The 20,402-nt window shown below is 31.8% G+C and overlaps 1 protein-coding gene and 1 long non-coding RNA gene across 2 annotated transcripts; both read right to left on the reverse strand.

The window, feature by feature from the left end:
* Window positions 1-525: 525 nt before the first annotated feature.
* LOC117110103 lies at window positions 526-4,125 on the reverse strand. Its single transcript, XR_004445626.1, has 2 exons — window positions 3,531-4,125; window positions 526-2,872 (listed from the first exon to the last, which is right to left on the reverse strand). It is a non-coding gene; the product is annotated as an uncharacterized LOC117110103 (long non-coding RNA).
* Window positions 4,126-6,921: 2,796 nt separating this feature from the next.
* Window positions 6,922-20,089, reverse strand: LOC117110099 (E3 SUMO-protein ligase PIAS2-like; the record flags this gene model as incomplete). Its single annotated transcript, XM_033252691.1, is given in 8 exon segments — window positions 6,922-9,682; window positions 10,483-10,664; window positions 11,109-11,174; window positions 11,667-11,835; window positions 15,821-15,926; window positions 16,694-16,828; window positions 18,760-18,850; window positions 19,960-20,089. Coding segments are annotated over 8 exon segments (1,763 nt in total), but the record flags the coding sequence as incomplete, so codon positions are not given.
* Between the last annotated feature and the right edge of the window lie 313 nt (window positions 20,090-20,402).

Consider the following 20,402-nt stretch of genomic DNA (forward strand, 5'->3'; position numbering starts at 1 on the left):
TCTGTGAAGAAACAACAAAATGCTACTGGTCTTGGCTTACAAAAGGCATGCTAACCTACCAAGGCATAGTCAGTAGCAGATCGGACAAATTAGGCTTGGCCCAACTAGCTTTCAATTAAATAGTATTAAAAACACTGTTTTTGGTTCGACATCGTACTAATTTATATACGAGGTGTGTTCTTCAGGCCTATCGGTTCATTAATCCATAGAAGAAAGGCTATGTATCCAACTAGGCCTATTCAATATTGTTGGAATATAATAATAAGTTGCCTGCCTTTGGACAACCTCAAATTTTGAAGAAATAAAAGGTCATTAAAAGACACTTCAGAAGTCGGGAAAGCTCATTTCCGGCCATCTAGGACCCCCTTTCATTTGGGGTTTTTTTAGAAAATTTTGAACCCCCTCATTCAAATCCTGGATCCGTGCCTGATGATTTTTATTTCATTTTAGTTCATAAAATTTTCATTCTCTCACCTACATCATCATATTTCTTGCAACTCGAACATAAAATACTGAGTTCATTAATTGCTGTACATATTTTCATTTATTTAACATAATGTACAAATATATGTGGAATAAACTATGCATTACGCCAATGAAATGCTTTTTATATTACACCGCCCTTAATACAACTGAAGGAGCAAACATCTGAGCAAACAATTTATAATTTAACATGCAACTAAACAAACAACAAAGCAAAATTCTGGCTAGATAGGTAAAGACAGAGTACGTTTTTAAAAGTTCACAGAATGGGTTAAATAATTATTTATATATAAAAAAAAATACAAGTGTAAAGTTATAAATCATGGATAGCATTACAGATCACCAGTTAAACCTCAAGTGTAAACTGCCAGGTTACCATGGTAACATTGGATGATGTCATCAATATATTGTAGATGATGAACACATTTAAAGATATTATTGAAGATCACTGGATATACCCCAAGTGTACACGGTGCAGTGTGGATGAAAATTAAAATTAAATTTGTAAAATGCACCGCATTTTATAAATTAGCAGTAGAATATAAATGCAAATATTTTAACACTAAATTCATTACAATTATAGAATTTTTAAATACTGTATTGGCAAACCTGCCAACTTGTTACATTTTATACAAAGTGGACCACATACCTGCCCTATTTCATTTTCTAGTATCAATATTTTTCAGTAACAACATTTTTTGTTGTTGACCTGTTGTCACAGTGCATTCTTCTATTTATAGTATTAGCACACATGTTCTTGAAAGGGAGTGTTTCACAAGATGTGGAATTCTGACTATCATGTCATATGACATTTACTCATCATAGGATTATAGTAAATACAAATATCAGGTAAAGATATTCATGGTTTTAATGATAGGACTGGCAGAAACTGAGAAAATAAATATATTTTATTGTTCATAATGAATAAAAAACAACCATCACACTTAAATGTTGATCTAGCACAGATTAACAAGTTAAATTTAGATCTACTGTGTAGGTGTCGATTTAAGCTTCACCCACAACAAATTAGTGAGCTACCATCAAGACTTCTTTTTTGAATCCAATAAGACATAAGATGGCCACTATTTAGGATGATGTGTTACACCACACTTGCTTTCATTCAGTAATGTTATTGAATAAATTCTTGGCCATTTGAATCATTGACAATATATGCAATGAATATAAACAAAAACAAGTTTTGTTATATTTATGTATGGTATTCCTATATTTCTGGTTTTTAATTTCATTTTTTACCTACCTTGGGAGATCCCCTGCCCCCTCGTAAATCCACACCCACTCGAAGTTTCACTACTCAGATGTCACTTCATGTTAAAATTTAGACGGGCTAAATCCCTGATGCTCAATTTAACACATTTCAAATATCCTGAATATCTTTCTAACCAATAACTAACCTATGCAGAATATCAGGGTTTTTTTGTTCATAAATGAGAATTTTGTACTAGTCACTGAGCCTTCCAAAAAAGCTCCAATTTTCCATGGTCAACAGTGATATACCAAATTACAAAAGTGATTTTCCTATTTTACATTTAATTAAAAAAAAAACATTTTACATGGGTACAAATAAAAAGTAATATTTCTTGTTATACCGCCTTTACTTGTATTTACTTACATGGTGCAGTACTTGCATCACACCATTCTAAATACTGTAGATCATGGTGGATGATGTTATATTTTTAAAGAAAGAAGGATAAAATTCAAAACAAAAATTAAGTATAAATTTGAAATTTCAACCATTCACAGATCAATCTCTAGAAAACTGAAATTATAAATTACCCATCTCAACATCTTAAGCAAATTATTAATCTTAGTTAAAAATGTAGCTCAAAAATATATTTATAGAATTATACTTTTTCATTAATTTTTTAAAATTGCAAATGCAAAAAATGACAAAATAAATTGGTTAATAAAGAAATAAATGTATGTAAATTTGAATTAATCAAAATTTAATATACTTTTTGTTTAATGAATGGTAATTTTATCTATATATTTGTTTAGGATACTTTCTGATACGGAAGATATCTGATAGCATAAATTTCCTCACCTGCATTCAAATATTCAACAAAATGTTTTCACCTGCATAAATAAATCCTAGACCATGTAGAGACCGCTTAATTAATATTCTATCAACTAAAAATATCTAAGCCTATGATTTGTTTTGACTTTCCCCTACCCTTCACACCTAACAACTACGAAAAAGATCATCAATAATATCTGTAAAATCTAAGTTGGAGGAAGGGGGCTGTAAAGCCCCCATCCCCCAGGTTCTTTGTCAATCGAGCGAAATGATGTCTGGATTGAAGAGGCTACTGCTTGAAGCACTGGAGCGTCCATGGTCTTGCAATGGAGGGGTTTGATAAAGGTTTGGATGCTGTGGAAGAAATTTAAAATCAAGATATTAAGGATCCATAAAACTACTAATAGGAACCAAGTGACCCATTATAGTATTGCTCCTTAAAAGTTACTTTTTAATAATGACCCACCACTCTAATAGTAACCCATTTGGGTTACTATTTGGATGTCATAGACAACGACATATCTACAAAACAGTTGACTATCAATCAATCTGTGTACTGCATCTGGCTTGGTATCTATTTAATCATCCATAAATTTTGCAATGACTTAACTTTGAATAATTGTAATTATTATAATTATAATTATTATAATGAATTTTGTGTTTTACTGCAACATTTTCTAATTATATCTATAACTGTTATTGGCTGTTTCAAGTTTGAATTTTTAAATAATTGTAAATATTAAATTTTACATTTTTTTGCCCAGTGCTTTTCTTGTAAATTGTACTTTCAAACTGATTTTGTTTTGTGTGCGATGGCCCCTTTAAGTGAGCATTGCTGTTTGGGCCACCCTCGTTAAATAAAGATGATTAAAAAAATAAATAAATAAATTTCTAACCATCCATCCATCTATCTATTCGTTCATTCATTCATGATTAAGTGATTCTTTCATTATTAAGTAATTCATCATTATTATTACATTTTGGCATTTTACAAATTTCTGAAAAGACTTACCGTATACAGCATTGACATAAGATCGATATCTGTGTAGAAAAAAAATTACAAAATATTCAGTTATACATTTTATTCTTAAAGCCAGACTTTGGAGAAAATAAAATGTTTAATATGTTGTACAACTGATATTTCTAAGACACAGGGGGTATGTTTGAAGGAAAACTTGGTAACAGTTACCAGTAATAGGATACAACATTTTAAATATGGTATGTAAAGAGCTATATACCCAATTCCGAACATAAAACTTTAGACCTACCAATATATAAAGAGAGGAATGCTCAATGGATTTGTATGTTCATGTTATGTATTTTCATTCCTTATGGTATATTATTCCACCAATTATGATATAATTCGACCAACTTTTAGCTTAAGATGTCATTTGCAATATTTTTATAAAAAAATTTTACCTATTCCGATTTTCTAATGTAATTTTATTAATTATTTACTTGTTTTGCATTTGTTTGTTTATTTACTTATCTGGATTTTTTATCTGGATTTTTTTGAACTTGCAATTTTTAGCTTAAGATGTAATTTTTCGCAATATTTTTGTAAATTTCTCTATTCCATTTCATACTGTAATATTAGTAATCAATTTGTAATTTAGATGTAATTTCTCGTAATATATTTCTCTTTTCCATTTTATACTGTAATGTTATTTATCAATTTATCTTTCGCTTGTTTGTATTTTTCTATATATTTATATGTATTATAAGACATCCTGTAATTGGCTTCCGCTGTTGGATGATTTTCGAAATAAAATAAAAAAATTAAAAACTTTCTTCGACAATGCACTAGTATTTGTAATTCTTTTTTTTTTAAAATTATTTTTATTTTAAACCTGAAACCTTTTGTAGAAATACTGGGATGGTGTCCGGTTGGGTATAGTTTTACCTGTAGTTAAGTCGACCATTCTCTTTTTGTATGGGGCTTATAGGAAAAATTTACTTTTTAATTCATCATTTTTGCCATGTTACTTGATATTTCTATTTTATTTTATGTTTTTTAATTTGATTTGGAATAAAGCTTACTTGATACTTTAAAAATTGATATTATAAATATCACTGTCATAATCATCATCTACATGATCATCACTACAGTACTACCATATCAACATTTTCCACATCATTCTCATCCTAATTCAAATTAAAATAAAACATAAAATAGATAGAAATTGCAAATAATAGATATTTTATGTTCAAAACGATGTTATATGTTTAAGTTAATACTCTATGAATTCTGAACTGTTATTTAAAGCAGCAAAGCCGTAGTCTGCTCACCTAGTGGACATTATTTACTAATATATTACTGTATGTCCAAGACAGGAGAATTAACCACAATCTCTATCAAGCTATTTCTGTAAAGCAGATTACATCCAATCTGCATATTACTGTTCTTCTCTCTCAGGTTCACATAGTATCTTCACTCTAGGTTTTCATGAATATTAATAGTCAATGGACATAAATCGTGTGGATTAATATAGCGACGTCTCAACATAAGCAACTTCCATGTCTATGTATGTCTGTCTGTCTGAGTTGAGCTAATTAAGGCAAGATTTTTTTAATACTTTGTTTCGCCAACTCATTTTTATAAAGATCGTCAGTGTTTGGAAATAAAAATGTTCTTTTCTTATTTAGCAAATAGATTTCCCAAAAACATTCAGATGCAGGAGGAAATAAAAATTAAATTTTTCTTGTTGAATGTAAACAGTGTAGTAATGGGAAAGAAATATACCCATCTTATTTCTTCAGATTTCAAGGCAGTGGCAGGTGTAATAAAAATAAAGAACCCAATTAGCGCATCCCACCGCCATTTTTTCGTGGTGGTGGGTGCGCTAATTGGCCAATAATATACAGTAACGTAATTTTTATTCGAAATCATCATTATTGGTGGGCGATGGGTTCGCTAAACAAGGTATAGAAAAAGACTTGCCTAGATATAAAATAAAATTAAATATTTATATCGCTTGGTATATTTAGTTAAGTTATTATTAAAATGAAAATCAGATTGTGGTAGAATCTGGCAAGACACTAAAATACAAAAAAATTGAATTACTCATTTAAAAAAATATAAGTTATGCACTGTCAACGAGACAGTTTTTCTGATTTACAGATCTTTCAAAAAATGGTTAACAGTCATAGGAACAATATTATTAATAATAATTTGTATATGTTAATTGGTTGAAATACTAAAGAACCCCTCCTTTGGCCAACCTCTCTATTCAGGGGACACCCCTATTAAGGACACTTTTTTTCTCAAGTGTCCCCTTTAATAGAGGTTCTACTGTAATAGATTTAATATAAGTACAGTATTTCTATTGAAATATAATAGGAAGAGATTGTAAATAACTTGGTTGCTTCCAAATTTTTTTCAATCAAGAAACCCCTAAAATATACAATCAGAACATTGGATTTCTCATTTAAACCGTTTAATCAGTTTTCATCTATTTATAAATATTTTCCTTCAAAAGCCTCTAAATTATCTAGTAGCAAATTTAAGGTCTATGAAAAACACAAAAGAGTGGAGTTGAAAAGCTTGGTAGTACAGTATAGGATGCCTGCCTTACAATCCCATGGTCCTGGGTTCAAACCTGTTCTCCAGGCAGTGGCAGTGTCAGTGGGGGACAGGGGGCTTAAGTTCCCCACCGGACAGGTCAAGCACCCACCGCCGTACAGAGCTTGTCGGGCAGTCAGACCATAAAACATATAAAAATAGGCCCACACCAAGCCAAAACATGTCTGTTACAGTCTGAGAGTGCCATTTCCGCCCATCCAGAGGTTGCTATTCTTAAAAAAAAAATCTCATTTGGATGGGAGGAAACACTCAACCCCTTCTCCCAGCTCGAGCCTACGAGCTCAAGTCTCCCCTATCGGACAACTTAGCCCCCAAAATATATCATAGAGCCGCCACTATATCCAGGGAGCAGAGAGGTTTGCACACTTCGTTCTGGTTTGTCATTGCATGGTATCCATTGACCAGGGGTAATAAATCTCACTTTCCTCACTAACAGATGCATAAATTCTATATTCATCGCATAGTCTCTTAAATTATCTAATAATCCATATAAGGAGTCTCATAATAAAGGCTGTAAACTGGAGAAAACCAAATCTTATTTGATGTTGATATTTGATCCTTTTTTTAAATTAATTTAATGTGTAAGTAATTGTTGAAGGGGTTTTTCTCAAATTCAACAAAGGCAGTTACATAGTGTATGCTTAATATTTAGTGTCAATGAACAAAGTTAAGAAGCAACAGTGAGCAGAAGCCGAACTAAACAAAAGCAGCGATTGTTAGGCATGATTTATAGGGGAAAATCCATACAAGTTATAAGATTAAATTAGAAGTAATTTACCAAAGAAAAAGCAAATGAAATGAATCAAATTTGACAATGGTATTTGTTGCCTTGATAAATTATTTTAATGGGAATAAATATACAAGGTAAAGACAACATATAAAAGTCATGCAAATTCAACAATCACAATTTGAGTTAAGAGGAAAACAAAAGGCAAAAAATTTCCCTGGGACAAGACATTTCCAGACTGCAAACCTGAGATATACACACTGTCGTCACAATATTGACAAGTGTTTTAAATGGAATGACCAACTTTCTAAATTCTAAAAGCTACATTGATTAACATATACACCAACTTCTCTATTTCGTTTTTCCATTGTCACACACTGCCTATAACTTTTCATAGAAAATACAACAGGGTGATCGACACCTAGCACATTTCTAAAACATGTATTTTTGAGCACAATTCAAAGCATACTTCTGAATTTAACCTGTGAAGTGTTTGTTTTAAACTCTCACAATTTATCTGTGGTGAAATGTGATTTGTGATTTCACCACAGATACTTTGAGTATGTATTATACTATCTTAAATGTGATAGAAAAACCCCATTCAAACCTTCAATTAAAAATTGAACTGCTGATTTTAAAAGGATCAAATTAGTTATTAACTTCAAACACAGATATAAATAAATTTAGTTTTTACTGATTTATTGATGTTTTACTAAGAAAATTAATTGATGATCATTAGCCAATTAAGAGTCTATGCAAAAGAATATATTAACATTATTTACACATCTGTTACTTGGCATGGCAAGTTTCTTCTCATTCTAATTTCCAATGAAAACTAATAAATTACTTAAATATGCAACAAAAAAGTTAAAAAATTTAAAAATTAAATATAATTTTTAGCTTATCACAGACAATGTTTAAAAGAAAACCATGTATTGGTAAAATAACACTTAAGTTACAAGAGTATTGGACTGGTTCTCTTTGTCCTGAATTACTATAAACACCCAAATTCTCTTAAACTCGGCCTTATTTTTCTGACCTTTTGTTTCACCTCATTAAACTATGCTAATGAGTAGGGCACGACTGATTAAATACATTATTGTGACTTGCATTCAATCAAGCATACATACATTCATGTGTACCTATCTATTTCACATAAGGTACAATTTAATACATGTAGGAGTTGGGACTTGGGTTCTAATGGTATAGTTCTAACTGTAGTCATGATTTAAGCGACATATATAAGGAGGAAGTGGTTAGAAGCAGGAAAAATTTACACCCTCATGCAACACACTAGAAATTTGCTGAGCCAAAAATTACGCTCAATGTTAACTACCTTCAGTTTAATTTATCTAATAGCGTAATCTGGGCCAAGGGCTAAATATCAACAGGTTTCCCCCAGCACCCCACCAGCCACAATCACCTCCATGCTAGACACACCACTGTCCTAATACATGCACAAAATATATGCATAATGTATGTTTAAGAATGTATTAAATTTTCATGCACTAGTAATATATAATTATAGAATACTTCCTGATTGGACACAATTCAGTGAAAGGACATGGAAACCGCTTTTCATCATCACCACCACAAAATAGTACAAACCATAAAATATATCGATTGAAACTCTAGTCTATGCTTTTTAAACACAAATTCTGATCTGTTGGATCATGTATGTGTAAAAAAACAATGCACAATTAAAAGCACCAATGTATAAACATTGTGTAACTCTTTAAAAACCTGAAAACTGACATTGAAATTTTAAATTGAACTCTATATCATCTTTGACATAGGTATTTTACATTAATTTTTTCAAGTTTGAGAAAGTAATACCCAAATGTTTCACTGAAATGGACAAAAAATCCTTTTTGTTTGAAAATAACAAATTCTCTTCATTTTAAAAAGAGCTCACAATTTTCATTCTTTAAATTTCAAATCAATGAACACAGTAGTGGACACAGAACATCTTACGATGGATACTGGTCATTTGAAAAGTAATAGTTGTTTATGTTTCCTGGATACCAACCATACCTTTGAACTGTAGGGGGATATGAGAGTTGAAACTCGTTTTGATGTAAAGGTTGTGGGCGAGGGATATAATGTCGGTAATCTGATCTGTAGTTACTGGAATAACCTTCGTAATTGTTTGTCCGCTGCCGCTTAGCGCTTGGCTGTAAAGGGTCACCAGGGTCTGAGCTGTCTGCTACTGTATCTACTAATCTGTTATGTATTCCACCTTTGCTTTTCTCCTGTGGGTTAGTAGTATTAACTGAAAGCACACTTTCAACGTATGCTTTATCAGATAATGTGCTATTTTTAGTGGGCATACTTTCTGCACGTCTTTCAGCAGCTACATGAGAGGAGGTGCTATTTTCTGTGTGTGTGCTTTCTGTACATGTGTCATTTTCCTTTTGTATGCTCTCTGTGTTTGGCTCACCTAATACTGGGGGGCATACAGTTGACGAATTAACTTTCTCAGAATTACTTGTTGCTTTTGAAAGGATGGAAGGTGATACAACATTAGAAACATTATGAAAAGTGTCTTCATTATGGTCTGTATTAATTTGATCGTTTTGTGGATTATCTGGAACTGGGGTTTGTGGGTCACCTGCAGTTGGGGTTTCTGAGGAGGTAGAGCCACCATCACCTTCATCGCCAGAGTTAAATAATGATCTTGGACTGTCTAAGCTTATAATAACAGGTGAAACGCACCCTTTGTTGCTTGTGAAGTCCAGTGTTGCGGGTTCTATGTGTACTGGTTCCTTAATATCTTCATCTGACTCCTCATCAGAGCTAATCGTCAGGTCAACAATCTCAACCTCAGTTTTACTGAAAGGCTTACTGGAATTTGCTGGAAAAAAAAAATAAAAAAAATAAATTGATTGAAATAATTAAACATTTTTTAAAACTAGGCAAAGTTTTACATTTTGTTTATTAAAATAAACATTTTTTTAATGGATATTATTTCAAAGATAAACCTTACCAAGATGCTAATTAATTACCATACTAAATTCAATCAATATAGCTTTGAAAACATTCAGTTTGGTTATGTTACTGAGAGTAGTTCTTTTCAAGTAACTTGCACCTATCATAGGGTTTGTAAGCAAGTTGATGAAATTCCAGGGAAATTCCAATTTATATTTCAAGGACATCTAATAATATTATTAGAGGACGTAAATGGAATAGACAAATGGTTAGATTTTCTAAGTATTGGTAGGGACCCAGAATATGGCCTCTATACAATTTTTGGAGGGCTTTAAATTTAAATTTTAAATTTAAAAAAAATTATTCAATGTAAACATGATTGTAGGCAATTTTTAGAATATTAACTTTAAATTTTACTTTGTTTTAAATGTTAATAATGTTATATTAAACTTCATATGTATGCATCCAAGTATACATGACAATACAATCATAATGTTCTCAATTGTTAACTTTGCCTATGTAGGTTATGTATGCTAACAGTAAGTAGTATAATAATTACACTTAGTTTTATTAACTAAGTGTGGAGAGGAGGACTGGAGTTGTCTTTTAGTTGTAAGAAAAAACCCTGCAGTTACTTAGGACCCTGAGGTGGTAAGGCAAACATCTTAACCACCAAACCACAATTCCACTTTAACAACATAAAATTAAAAAAAAGTTGCAACTCACAAGTACACTTATTGCTTGATGAGCCTGATGTCACATTATCTTTAAAGTTGTCAACTCTGCTGGCTGACGCTACAAAAACAGCCTCCTCCTTGCCATTGCTGTTGACCGGCTTCCATCTACCATCCTGTAGGAAGTGGATCTCATTCGTATTGGGAGACATCTGTATAATTTCATGGAAGAGCCTATAGAAAATGGGAAGAAAATCAGTTATGAACAAGAAATGTTGAACACTGGGTTTACTGTTACTTGTTGCTTTAGCCATTCTCACCCAATTTTCAGTAGATTGAACTTAAACACCACAAGAATAGGAAATGACATATATACAAGGCCAACATTTTATGTATAACCATACAAATTAGGCTTAATACACAATAAGTATGTTTGTAAGATGATTACCAAGTATGAAGTGTGAATACCTCAATTCAAGCTATTTCATATAATATTTTTGTTTTTTATTTTATACTTTATAATGTTATCTAAGGCACACAACAAAATTTGCATAAAAAATCTCTGAATTTATGGTGTGGGATTATACACTAGTGGATCGTTTGAGATAGCCTTACACCAGAAGTGGGCTCCTACCCACATCAGTATGGTATATTTAGAGGTAATCCGATTTGACTTACCCATCAAGAACAAGGAGGTTAAAGGGTGCTTTCTTATCGCATACTGGACAGATCCATGTGGCTTTCCTGCATTAATGACAAAAGCAAAAAATCCATGTCAACTTGTCAATCAATCAATTGATCAAATGTGCTAGAAGAGACTTGTGATACTTGGCAAGCATGAGGTATGTTTCACAAAAAAATCATAAAAAGATTGAAAAAAAGGGAAATTCTAATTTGAATTAAATTATTCATAATCAATTAATAATTACTCCAACAAAATTCAGTAGTGTATAGTAAATTAATCATAAATGTTTAAGAATACATTTTTAAAAAATTGATAAAAATATAAAATAAATGATCCATAAACAATTATAGCAAGATATAGTAGCATGAATTATAACAGTCAGCAGGCATGTTTTAATATAAACCACCAATTACAGAGTGGAAATGTCAGGATGTTATTAATTTTAAGCAGGCATACAGTAATAAAGGCAGGCTAAAAGCTGGAACGTATAGACACTCAGACAATAATCATAATCATAACACAATGTGGAATAGAGGTGAATTTGAACTCACTTTTCATTCATCATGAGGTAAAGGGCGGCATCAAAACATTGTAAATGCGTACACGTGCTGGCGCGACACGGGATCTGCATGCGCATCTTACCCAAAGGACACAATAGCGATACTCGTAAGCTAGTTGTTGCAATTTCACTATCTGCATCATGTGCCAATTTCTCTTTAACTGTCAAAAATAAAATATGAATAATAAATAATAATAATAATAATAATAATAATCTTTAATAGGCCCTATAGAAATTTGTTTTATTATTATTATTAACAACAATGAAGATAACAAGAATAGTAATATAGTAACAATAATCATTACATTTGATTGAATGATTTTTTTCTATAATGTGTTTAATATTAGACAAAAAAATGAAATGAAGAAAATGAAATACATTAACAATATAAAACAACAATATTCAATTTACTTCAACTAATAAATTTTCATCATCTCTTATCACCAAAAATGTTAATTTATGAGCTAGAACCAAATACACTTCTAAGTAAATAACTCAATGAGGTGTGTTAACTAAACAAACACTGTTAGTGTATACGTTCTAAGTACTGTATTACTTTACACACATTTAAAGATTTTTTTTCACACACTGTTAACATGATTGTAAGACAAAGCTCAAGGCAATACACACACAGCTTCTGTATAAATCTAAAGCTCATTGGTTAGGTTATAAAACATATTCATATGTAGTATAGTAATAATATAGGATATGGATTTATCACTTCATGGTGTGTACATGTATATCTTGGACATATCATTATGGGTGGCTATCTGTGGTTACGTTTATTTCACACATGTAATTACGTTTACATGATAAGTGTCACTGCATGCAAAATTACACTCAACCACAGATAGAGTGTAAAACACACTCAAATAGTGTATCCTGCATGTAAATTATGCACATGGTATGTTACTGTACATACAGCATCTGTGGTGGCATGTATTTTGCACATATCATTATGCAGGATGTTGCATACAGATATCTCCATGGCTATGGTACGCTAACAGCAGAAATATTTACTTTCATGGATTTTTGAAAATGTCAATACTTCACAATGTCCAAAAATAGCTGCTCTTTTTGAGATTTTTATTTTAATTGAGATCATCAGCTATGGTGGTGAATCCTACTATAGCTTCATAAAACACACAAATAATATAAAGGCAAGACTTTTTTATACCAAGTGTTTAGCGAACCAAACGTCTGCCAAATTTTTGGCCAATTAGAGTACCCACCGCCATGAAGAATTGGAAATTTCAGGAGAAAAAAATTTTCTTTATTTTTATTACGTCCACCGCTGCCTTCAAGTCTCCAAAAATAAGATATGTATGTTTTTTTCCCAAACTATATAAATTTAAAGCATTTGACCATCCCATTCTACACTGTTTAGATTCACCAAAAATGTTATTTTTATTTTCTCCTCGAAAGCCCACGAAATTCACGTCGGCAATCGGTAATTGCCGACCATATTGTCGAGCCAGAATTGCTACAGGACGGCAATTTTTTGCCGACCTAGGCCTAGATTTCTTTGCTTCAAAAACTGCTTGGAAAGTCAAAAACTTTTACTGAAACAGGCTATAGCAGACACTAAATTTCATGTACGTCGTCAAAGGAAATTGGTGGTTCATCAATAACTATTTCTGTATTTCAATCTCGCCTAGTCGTTTTGTAGGCTAGACCTAGGAATGACGCTAGCCAGCCAAGGCCTACAACATCGCCCAATTGAAGCCACGTGGGCCGCGTAGATTGTAATGCTTATCTAAATCTATTAGTTGTCTTCATTTTACAATATTATTATCATATTTAAAATGTTGTTTATCATCTAAAAACATCAAAATTCAACATATTGTAGGCCTAATCCAACCGTCCGTTTAAACGTAATCACGATTGCATCGTGACTTCACTACTGACAAGTACTGTACATGTGTGGAAATATCCCTGATAGATCATTCTGGGCATGCGCATGGACATGCATGGGCAGTTTTGAAGCAGCCTGTGATGCTGTGATGATACGATCGCAGCTTTTACGAAAGTTCCCATGCCAAAGATAACGATAAAACGAACGCTAAAACGAAAATTTATTCGGCGATTTTCTTATGTAAAGCATAATATTATACTACACTATTAAATTAATACAAGTACGACCATTCTTTCACCAGCAATATATTGATTTAAGAGAAATGAACAAAATCAAAATCTGTAGATGACGATTTAAGGTCGAGCGTTCGGAAAAATTGTAGTTTATACTATATAGGCCTAGGTAGTAAAAAATTGCAGAGGCTGCCGACCTCGGAGAATTTAAGGTCAGCAAATTTTTTCCTAATTTCATGGGCTGCCTCGATCTGGATGTTTTTGGCAAAACTACTTGCTAAATGAGAAAATCAAGGTATAAAAAAAAGTCTCGCCTAATAATCAATATTTAAATTCAGTTTTCTCAAGATATAGTAACACCACAATGGATGCATTTGGACTTCTTCACAAGATTTATCCTGGATAATCCTATCATTTAAGATTTAAGCCTTGCTTGAGGTAGATTTTTTTCACAATAAATATGTATAAATATTTGATATGGCATATCTTGCAATCCTTACTAAAAGCCAGACTTTTTTATACTTTGTTTAGCAAACTCACTTTTTCAAATAAAAATAAAATTTTACTTTTGGCCAATTAGCGCAGCCACTGCCACAAAAAATTTGAAATTTCAGAAAAAAAAGAAGTTTTTCTTTAGTTTTATTTCTCCCGCCGCCACTTTGAAATCTGCAAAAAATATAATGCATGTACAGTAGGCCTATATTTCTTCATAATTATATAAATTTAAAGCATTTAATCATGGAATCATCCCATTACATTGTTTAGATTCATCTGGATGTTGTTTGCAAAACTATTTGTTAATAATAAAACAAAATTTTATTGTATTTTTTTTTTCGCCCCCCCCCCCCTTCCCACCATTCCCACCACGATAAGTTTGCGAAACAATAATAAATCACCTAATAATCCATAGTTAAATTTAGCTTTCTCAAGATAGAATACAGTAGCACCGCAATAGATGCATCTGAATTTCTTTATAAGATTTATCCTGGACAGTCCTATAAGATTCATGCCTTGCCAGCCTAAGATAGACTTTTTTCCCTAGAAAATAAACATTTCACAATAAATGTAAATATTTGATATGGCATATCTTGCAAATCTCCTACTAAATCTTTGTTCATTTATGCTATGGTCAGTGACCTTGTAAATGCTTTTCACTAATTGTCATGGTTCACTGAACACCACAGATTTACAATACAATTAGCATATGAATGTATTCACAAGTTGCATAAGAATGTATGCTGTACATACTGTTCTTCTTTTACCTACACAATTACAAGTTTCTGAGTAGAATTGCCCAATTTTTCGTAGAAATTTATGTTGCAAGGATGTTCAGACTAAACCTTTAATTCTATCAGTTATTGAGCATTGTTCAACGCACATTTTTATATAGCTGTATTTCAAAAAATAGAATACAATTTTAAAAACAATACTAGTTTTAGTAGAAATCCATGAGAAAAACAAATAAATTAGAATAATTAATTTTGAAAAAAGTATATTGATTGGGATGAACAGGAACTCGATAATATAAAGGTATAAATATACTGTAAGGTCACAATGGCATGCTACAATGCAGTGGGTCATCTACAACTTCCTGTCTGGTAGACACGAGGAAATGTTTCACTTTCATAAAAGTCTCATAGGAAATATAAAATAACAACCATCTTTCACTTCTAGACATTAGGCCTGGTAAAGTTTTAATTAGTGTTTTAAATTACAGAATATGCACAGTGCACATGTAATCCAGGTGTGTTCTTTGCTTTCTGTTTGTTGTATGGTAATGTATTGTACACTTCTCAGAAGTGCGTTACAAACCCACCTGGTGTTAAAAGATAGGATGTTTTATTACTTTTACAATACATTATGATTATTACATTTTAGAGAATATGATTACAGAATGGCCAAGTGTCATCATTATTTAAATGCACCATATCACGTACCATCAGGTATACTCTTAATTATACACGCACACGTACTACCATGCACATGCACCGACACACACTATGATTATGTAATCATTGACCATTTATACTGGTAGAGATAAAGTTAAGTAATGCTTACTTAATGCTCGAGTATGGTCTGCATTCCTAAATCCCTTACTTCGTAACCTTTGCAGCAATATATCTGAAGTTAGCTGCTTTACAAGGTACACCGCAACACAGTATTGCTAAAGAAATAAATATAAATCATTTTAATTTAATTTACGTTTTGCAATCATAAGCATCATTATCATTTACTTTTAAGAATAAATAAAAATGATAGTCATGACAACCACTGAATAAAACTTTTGTACAGTAGGAAAATCAATTACCAACTATGATTTTATTCTAAAAATAGAGAAATCTTGACATTGATGTTCCTATTTTGTGGACTGTTGTAAATGATATATATTTTTTTATTCACTGTAATGTATTTATTTAGTTTTTTTTATTTTTCATCTTGTGTAATGTTTGCGTGTGTTACTAAATTTGGGGTTGGGTAAACCTGCTTAGTTACAGTGATTTGGTTTACTTTGGTTTCTCCAAATTTCAGGACTTTTTTGTAACTTTTCTGTTATGTACATAATGTTGTTTGAAAAATTGAATAAATAATGAAATATTAAGACTGTTGTACATATACTGCAAGTTTAAATAGTCAGCTTTTAAATAAACCGGACATACGTATTGGGTGGTGTAACTGTGATGTAATCTTTACAACAGTTACAGTTGTCTGTACAGCAATTAGCTAATAATTTATTCAGAAGATAAAGACTTATAAACAGTTGCGAGCAACAGATAAGAATACAATTAAATTACAACCAATCACAGAATCCAATGCACAGGATACTTACATTTTCATGACGTACTGTACAGATAGATAAACACCAGTTAAAAAATAATAAGAATGTCAATTGTTTATAATAAATTTTGTTGTTATACACAGTTTAAGACTTACCCTGCCAAATTCTGGCGCCCATGTGACATCAATACGGTTAGGCTCTGTTAAGTTAGGTCGTATCATGTGCGTTATGTTGACTGGTCGACTCGGTCGTCTTGGCTCAGCACCAGCTTTACTTTGTGGTAAAAATGCCTGTATTGTAACAAACACCAAATTATGTTTAAGATACACTGTATATGTTGATTTAAAAAATCAATACTCTAATTACTTACTTTGTATATTGCATTTAAGGGTATATTAGATTTCAATTGAAAATCAGAATAGGAAAAAAAATATCATGCCAATTAACATATTAACATTAACATAAACAACATGGTTTATTGTTTGCATAATTTAAGCCTTTAAATGATTTACTGGTAGTTGTTCGAGACTACAGGTTACATGGAATACATGGTCTCTATGCCCTGACTGAACTGACCCTCAAGTGAAGGAAAACTGCATTCTAGAGTAACCCAAAATTGACTTGTCAAATAAAAAAGAGGGCCAAGAGATTGTTAGGATCATTTTAAAAATGTTTCTAAAAATTGGCTATGTAAAGAGAGGGCAATTTATGTATCAACAAACATTTATTTCAATTTTGTTTACTAGTTAAATGACATTTTTTGAGTATCTGTTTTTTAATGTTTTGGGAAGTGGGTTGTTGGCCAAAAGAGTTTAAGAACTGTAAAACAATAAAATTAATAACCATAAGCAATAATTACAAATAATATTTGGTTTAAAAGTAACAAAAGAATAAAGCAAATAATTAGCCACATAATGAGAATAACATAAAACAAACAAATTTACTCACATGGAAAATAATTACAGTTGAACTTAAGTCGAATCCAAATTGCCAATAAAATATTGATTGACTTAAAATTCGACTTACAGATTGTTAAATAATGGAAAACACAACAAGTTGGCAGGTACTGTAAAATTAGATCAACTTAGAAATTATTCGACTTAGACAAAGTCGACTGTATACAAGTTTACCTGTATGTTACATTTAAAAATGTTCTTTCAGACACTTTCCTTTATTAAGTTACACATACAATTTTAAGTGATATCAAACATTATCTTTATTTGTTACATGTTGTTTGTATCTATAACGATTTCCAATTCATTATTCTGTACTTAAAAGAATTAATTAAATTACATGGGAAATTCCACAATAAGCCCGGGTCAACATACTGATATCTATGTCAATTTCCCCTTTCACCAAAGGTCAACAGGAAATGACATCACAGAATACCAAGCTGCACAGAGATAATTAGAATTAGACAGGATACAAGATAAATTACAAAAAAAAAAAAATATTTCCTCGTTAGGTAGACAGGTACAGTAGGCTTTGAAACTGTTGAACAAATTTCAGTATTTTGTGCAGTGCACAAAAACATCTTCAATAATTAATGCAATACTACACGGAATATTTAATCAGCAATACTGAGTCTGAACTACACCGCCTGTCACTAATGTAAATCTGAATAAAACATAGGCAGGCTAATATTTTCTATTTCCTGTAATAGGTATCACAACAATAATATATAGAGCTGACAGTATTGGCATGCAGTCCATGTGGTACAAGGCAGTTCTCTGTGACACACAGTGGCTGGCAGGCGGTTGGTAGTGTCACATATCACCCGTTACCAATGTATTATTTAAAATTTCAGCCTTGAACTGCATTTACTTCAGATCGCTAAAGGCGCTAAAACATTCCTTGTACCATTTTCATTGAAAAATAATCATATTGTAATTATTTCAAAGCTGAATAATAAAGAGTGACTTAAGAAAAGCTAAAAATAAGTAAGGTAACAGAATGAAAAGACAGAAGAAGCAGAGAAAATAGGAAGTATCAGTTTCTAATGTATTTAATGAAATAAAAGCCATTACAGTAGGGCAAATTATTGATTAAAATGCTAAAAGAATGATTTATTCTTGTAGTATATCTGGCATCAATTTTTAGGTGCCAACTTATATGGTACAATAATTGTAAAAATCTGATTTCAATAGGAGAAATACAATATTAAGGTATGCCTGGTAAGATATTAGATTTAAACAATTAGAAATTCAACGGTAAGACTTACAGGTAATGGACACAGTTTGTTGTTTACTTTAACACAAACACTTTGAGGAAATTTGTCATCTTGTTCACAACTTGTTTCTGCTAGACAGAACCTACAAATTAGAAGACATTATTTAGCATTGGGAAAAACCATTAATAAAAATTATATCCATATCCAGCACCATATATACTCACCAATTAAAGGATGGAACATTTAACAATTCTCTAAATAAAATGTTATATTACTGCATTGTTTTTGGGTCTGCGCAAGGTGGACCCAGAATATTTAAGTGTCCAGCGTCCTCAGTTTTTTGTACACATAAACTAGATGTTATTTCCAACAAATGTTCATGGCCCTTTTCTTAAGTTTGACCCCAGGGTGCCCCTACACCTACAAACAAAACAGAGGTTTCTGCAAGGACTGTACATTACTGCCATTACCACTCATAGGGTACGTCACATGGAATAATAAATCCCAGTCCCACTGGCTGTAAATAAACCCATGGCATTTCCTTATATTGCACATTTTCAAACTGTCGTTTTTCGATTGGAAAAACATGTTTTTTTTTCAATGGTAACATTTCTACTGGCAGAATAAAAAAGTTTTTTTAAAAACCGTAAAAAAAAACAAAAAAACTTTTTTTCTTGCCAGCAGAAACAGGTTCATAATCAGTACCAAACCTTGATTATGAAACACAGTGGTCTTATCAGTATAAACTTAGTATCAAATTATGATCACGTGCCACATTATTATCATACTATATGTGCTATGACTTCAAAAATGGATCCGTAACAAACAATGTATCCTGACTATGTAATCATTCACACATGAATGTACTCAAAAACTAGGACTAGGGCCAATTGCAATGAGAGAGGGGAAAGAAATGGCTTAGTTGTGGTGTACCTTTCATGATTTCCAATAGCAGGGTCCTATGTCTACATCAATGATACCAGGAATTTGGGATCTCACAGAAACTAGCTGGCAAATTAAGGTGACGAGGTGATTTTTAACTACTGAGTAGAATATTTCTACTCTGGAAATTTTAAGTAGGGGGTCCAATGCGAGATGGGGATGCAAGCCTTCTTTGAAGGGGAATGCACCCCTACAAACCTCCGAAAATGTGCCACTGTAGCCAGGTAAATAAAAGAATTGAAAATTATGTTTATAATCAAGTTATCTGTAGAATTTTAATTAGATTGTAATTTATTCAGATTGACTGACCTTAACTGAACTTGGACAGAATATTCTATGCGTGGGTTTGGTGTCCATGATTCCCGTATCATCTGAAGTTGCTGTGGTGTGAGGTGAAATAAAACAGTTCTTTGGACTTCTCTGTATTTTCCTGATGGCACTGCAAGGTAAGTTTAAAAGACAATATATCAGGCTGAATTCTAATATAATAATCATTAAAATCCATTCATTATTATTCTCACAGAGATACAAAAATTCTACTAACAGATTACAAATTACCAGTATTTTCAATGTTATAATTAACATTATTATTCGTACTACAGTAAAAAATTATTTTTTCGGACTGTACTACTGTACATGGTATTGTACTTTTAACCTCTAGATTTCCAAACAGTGCTGATTTTCCCTTTGGCAATTTCTGCGAGAAATATAATAATGAATTATTATGCGTTATGAATAGAATGATTATATTT

Source organism: Anneissia japonica, unplaced genomic scaffold (assembly GCF_011630105.1).
Source record: "Anneissia japonica isolate Jap-2015-1 unplaced genomic scaffold, ASM1163010v1 scaffold1511_len2985839_cov193, whole genome shotgun sequence".
In the NCBI taxonomy this organism is placed as follows: domain Eukaryota; kingdom Metazoa; phylum Echinodermata; class Crinoidea; order Comatulida; family Comatulidae; genus Anneissia; species Anneissia japonica.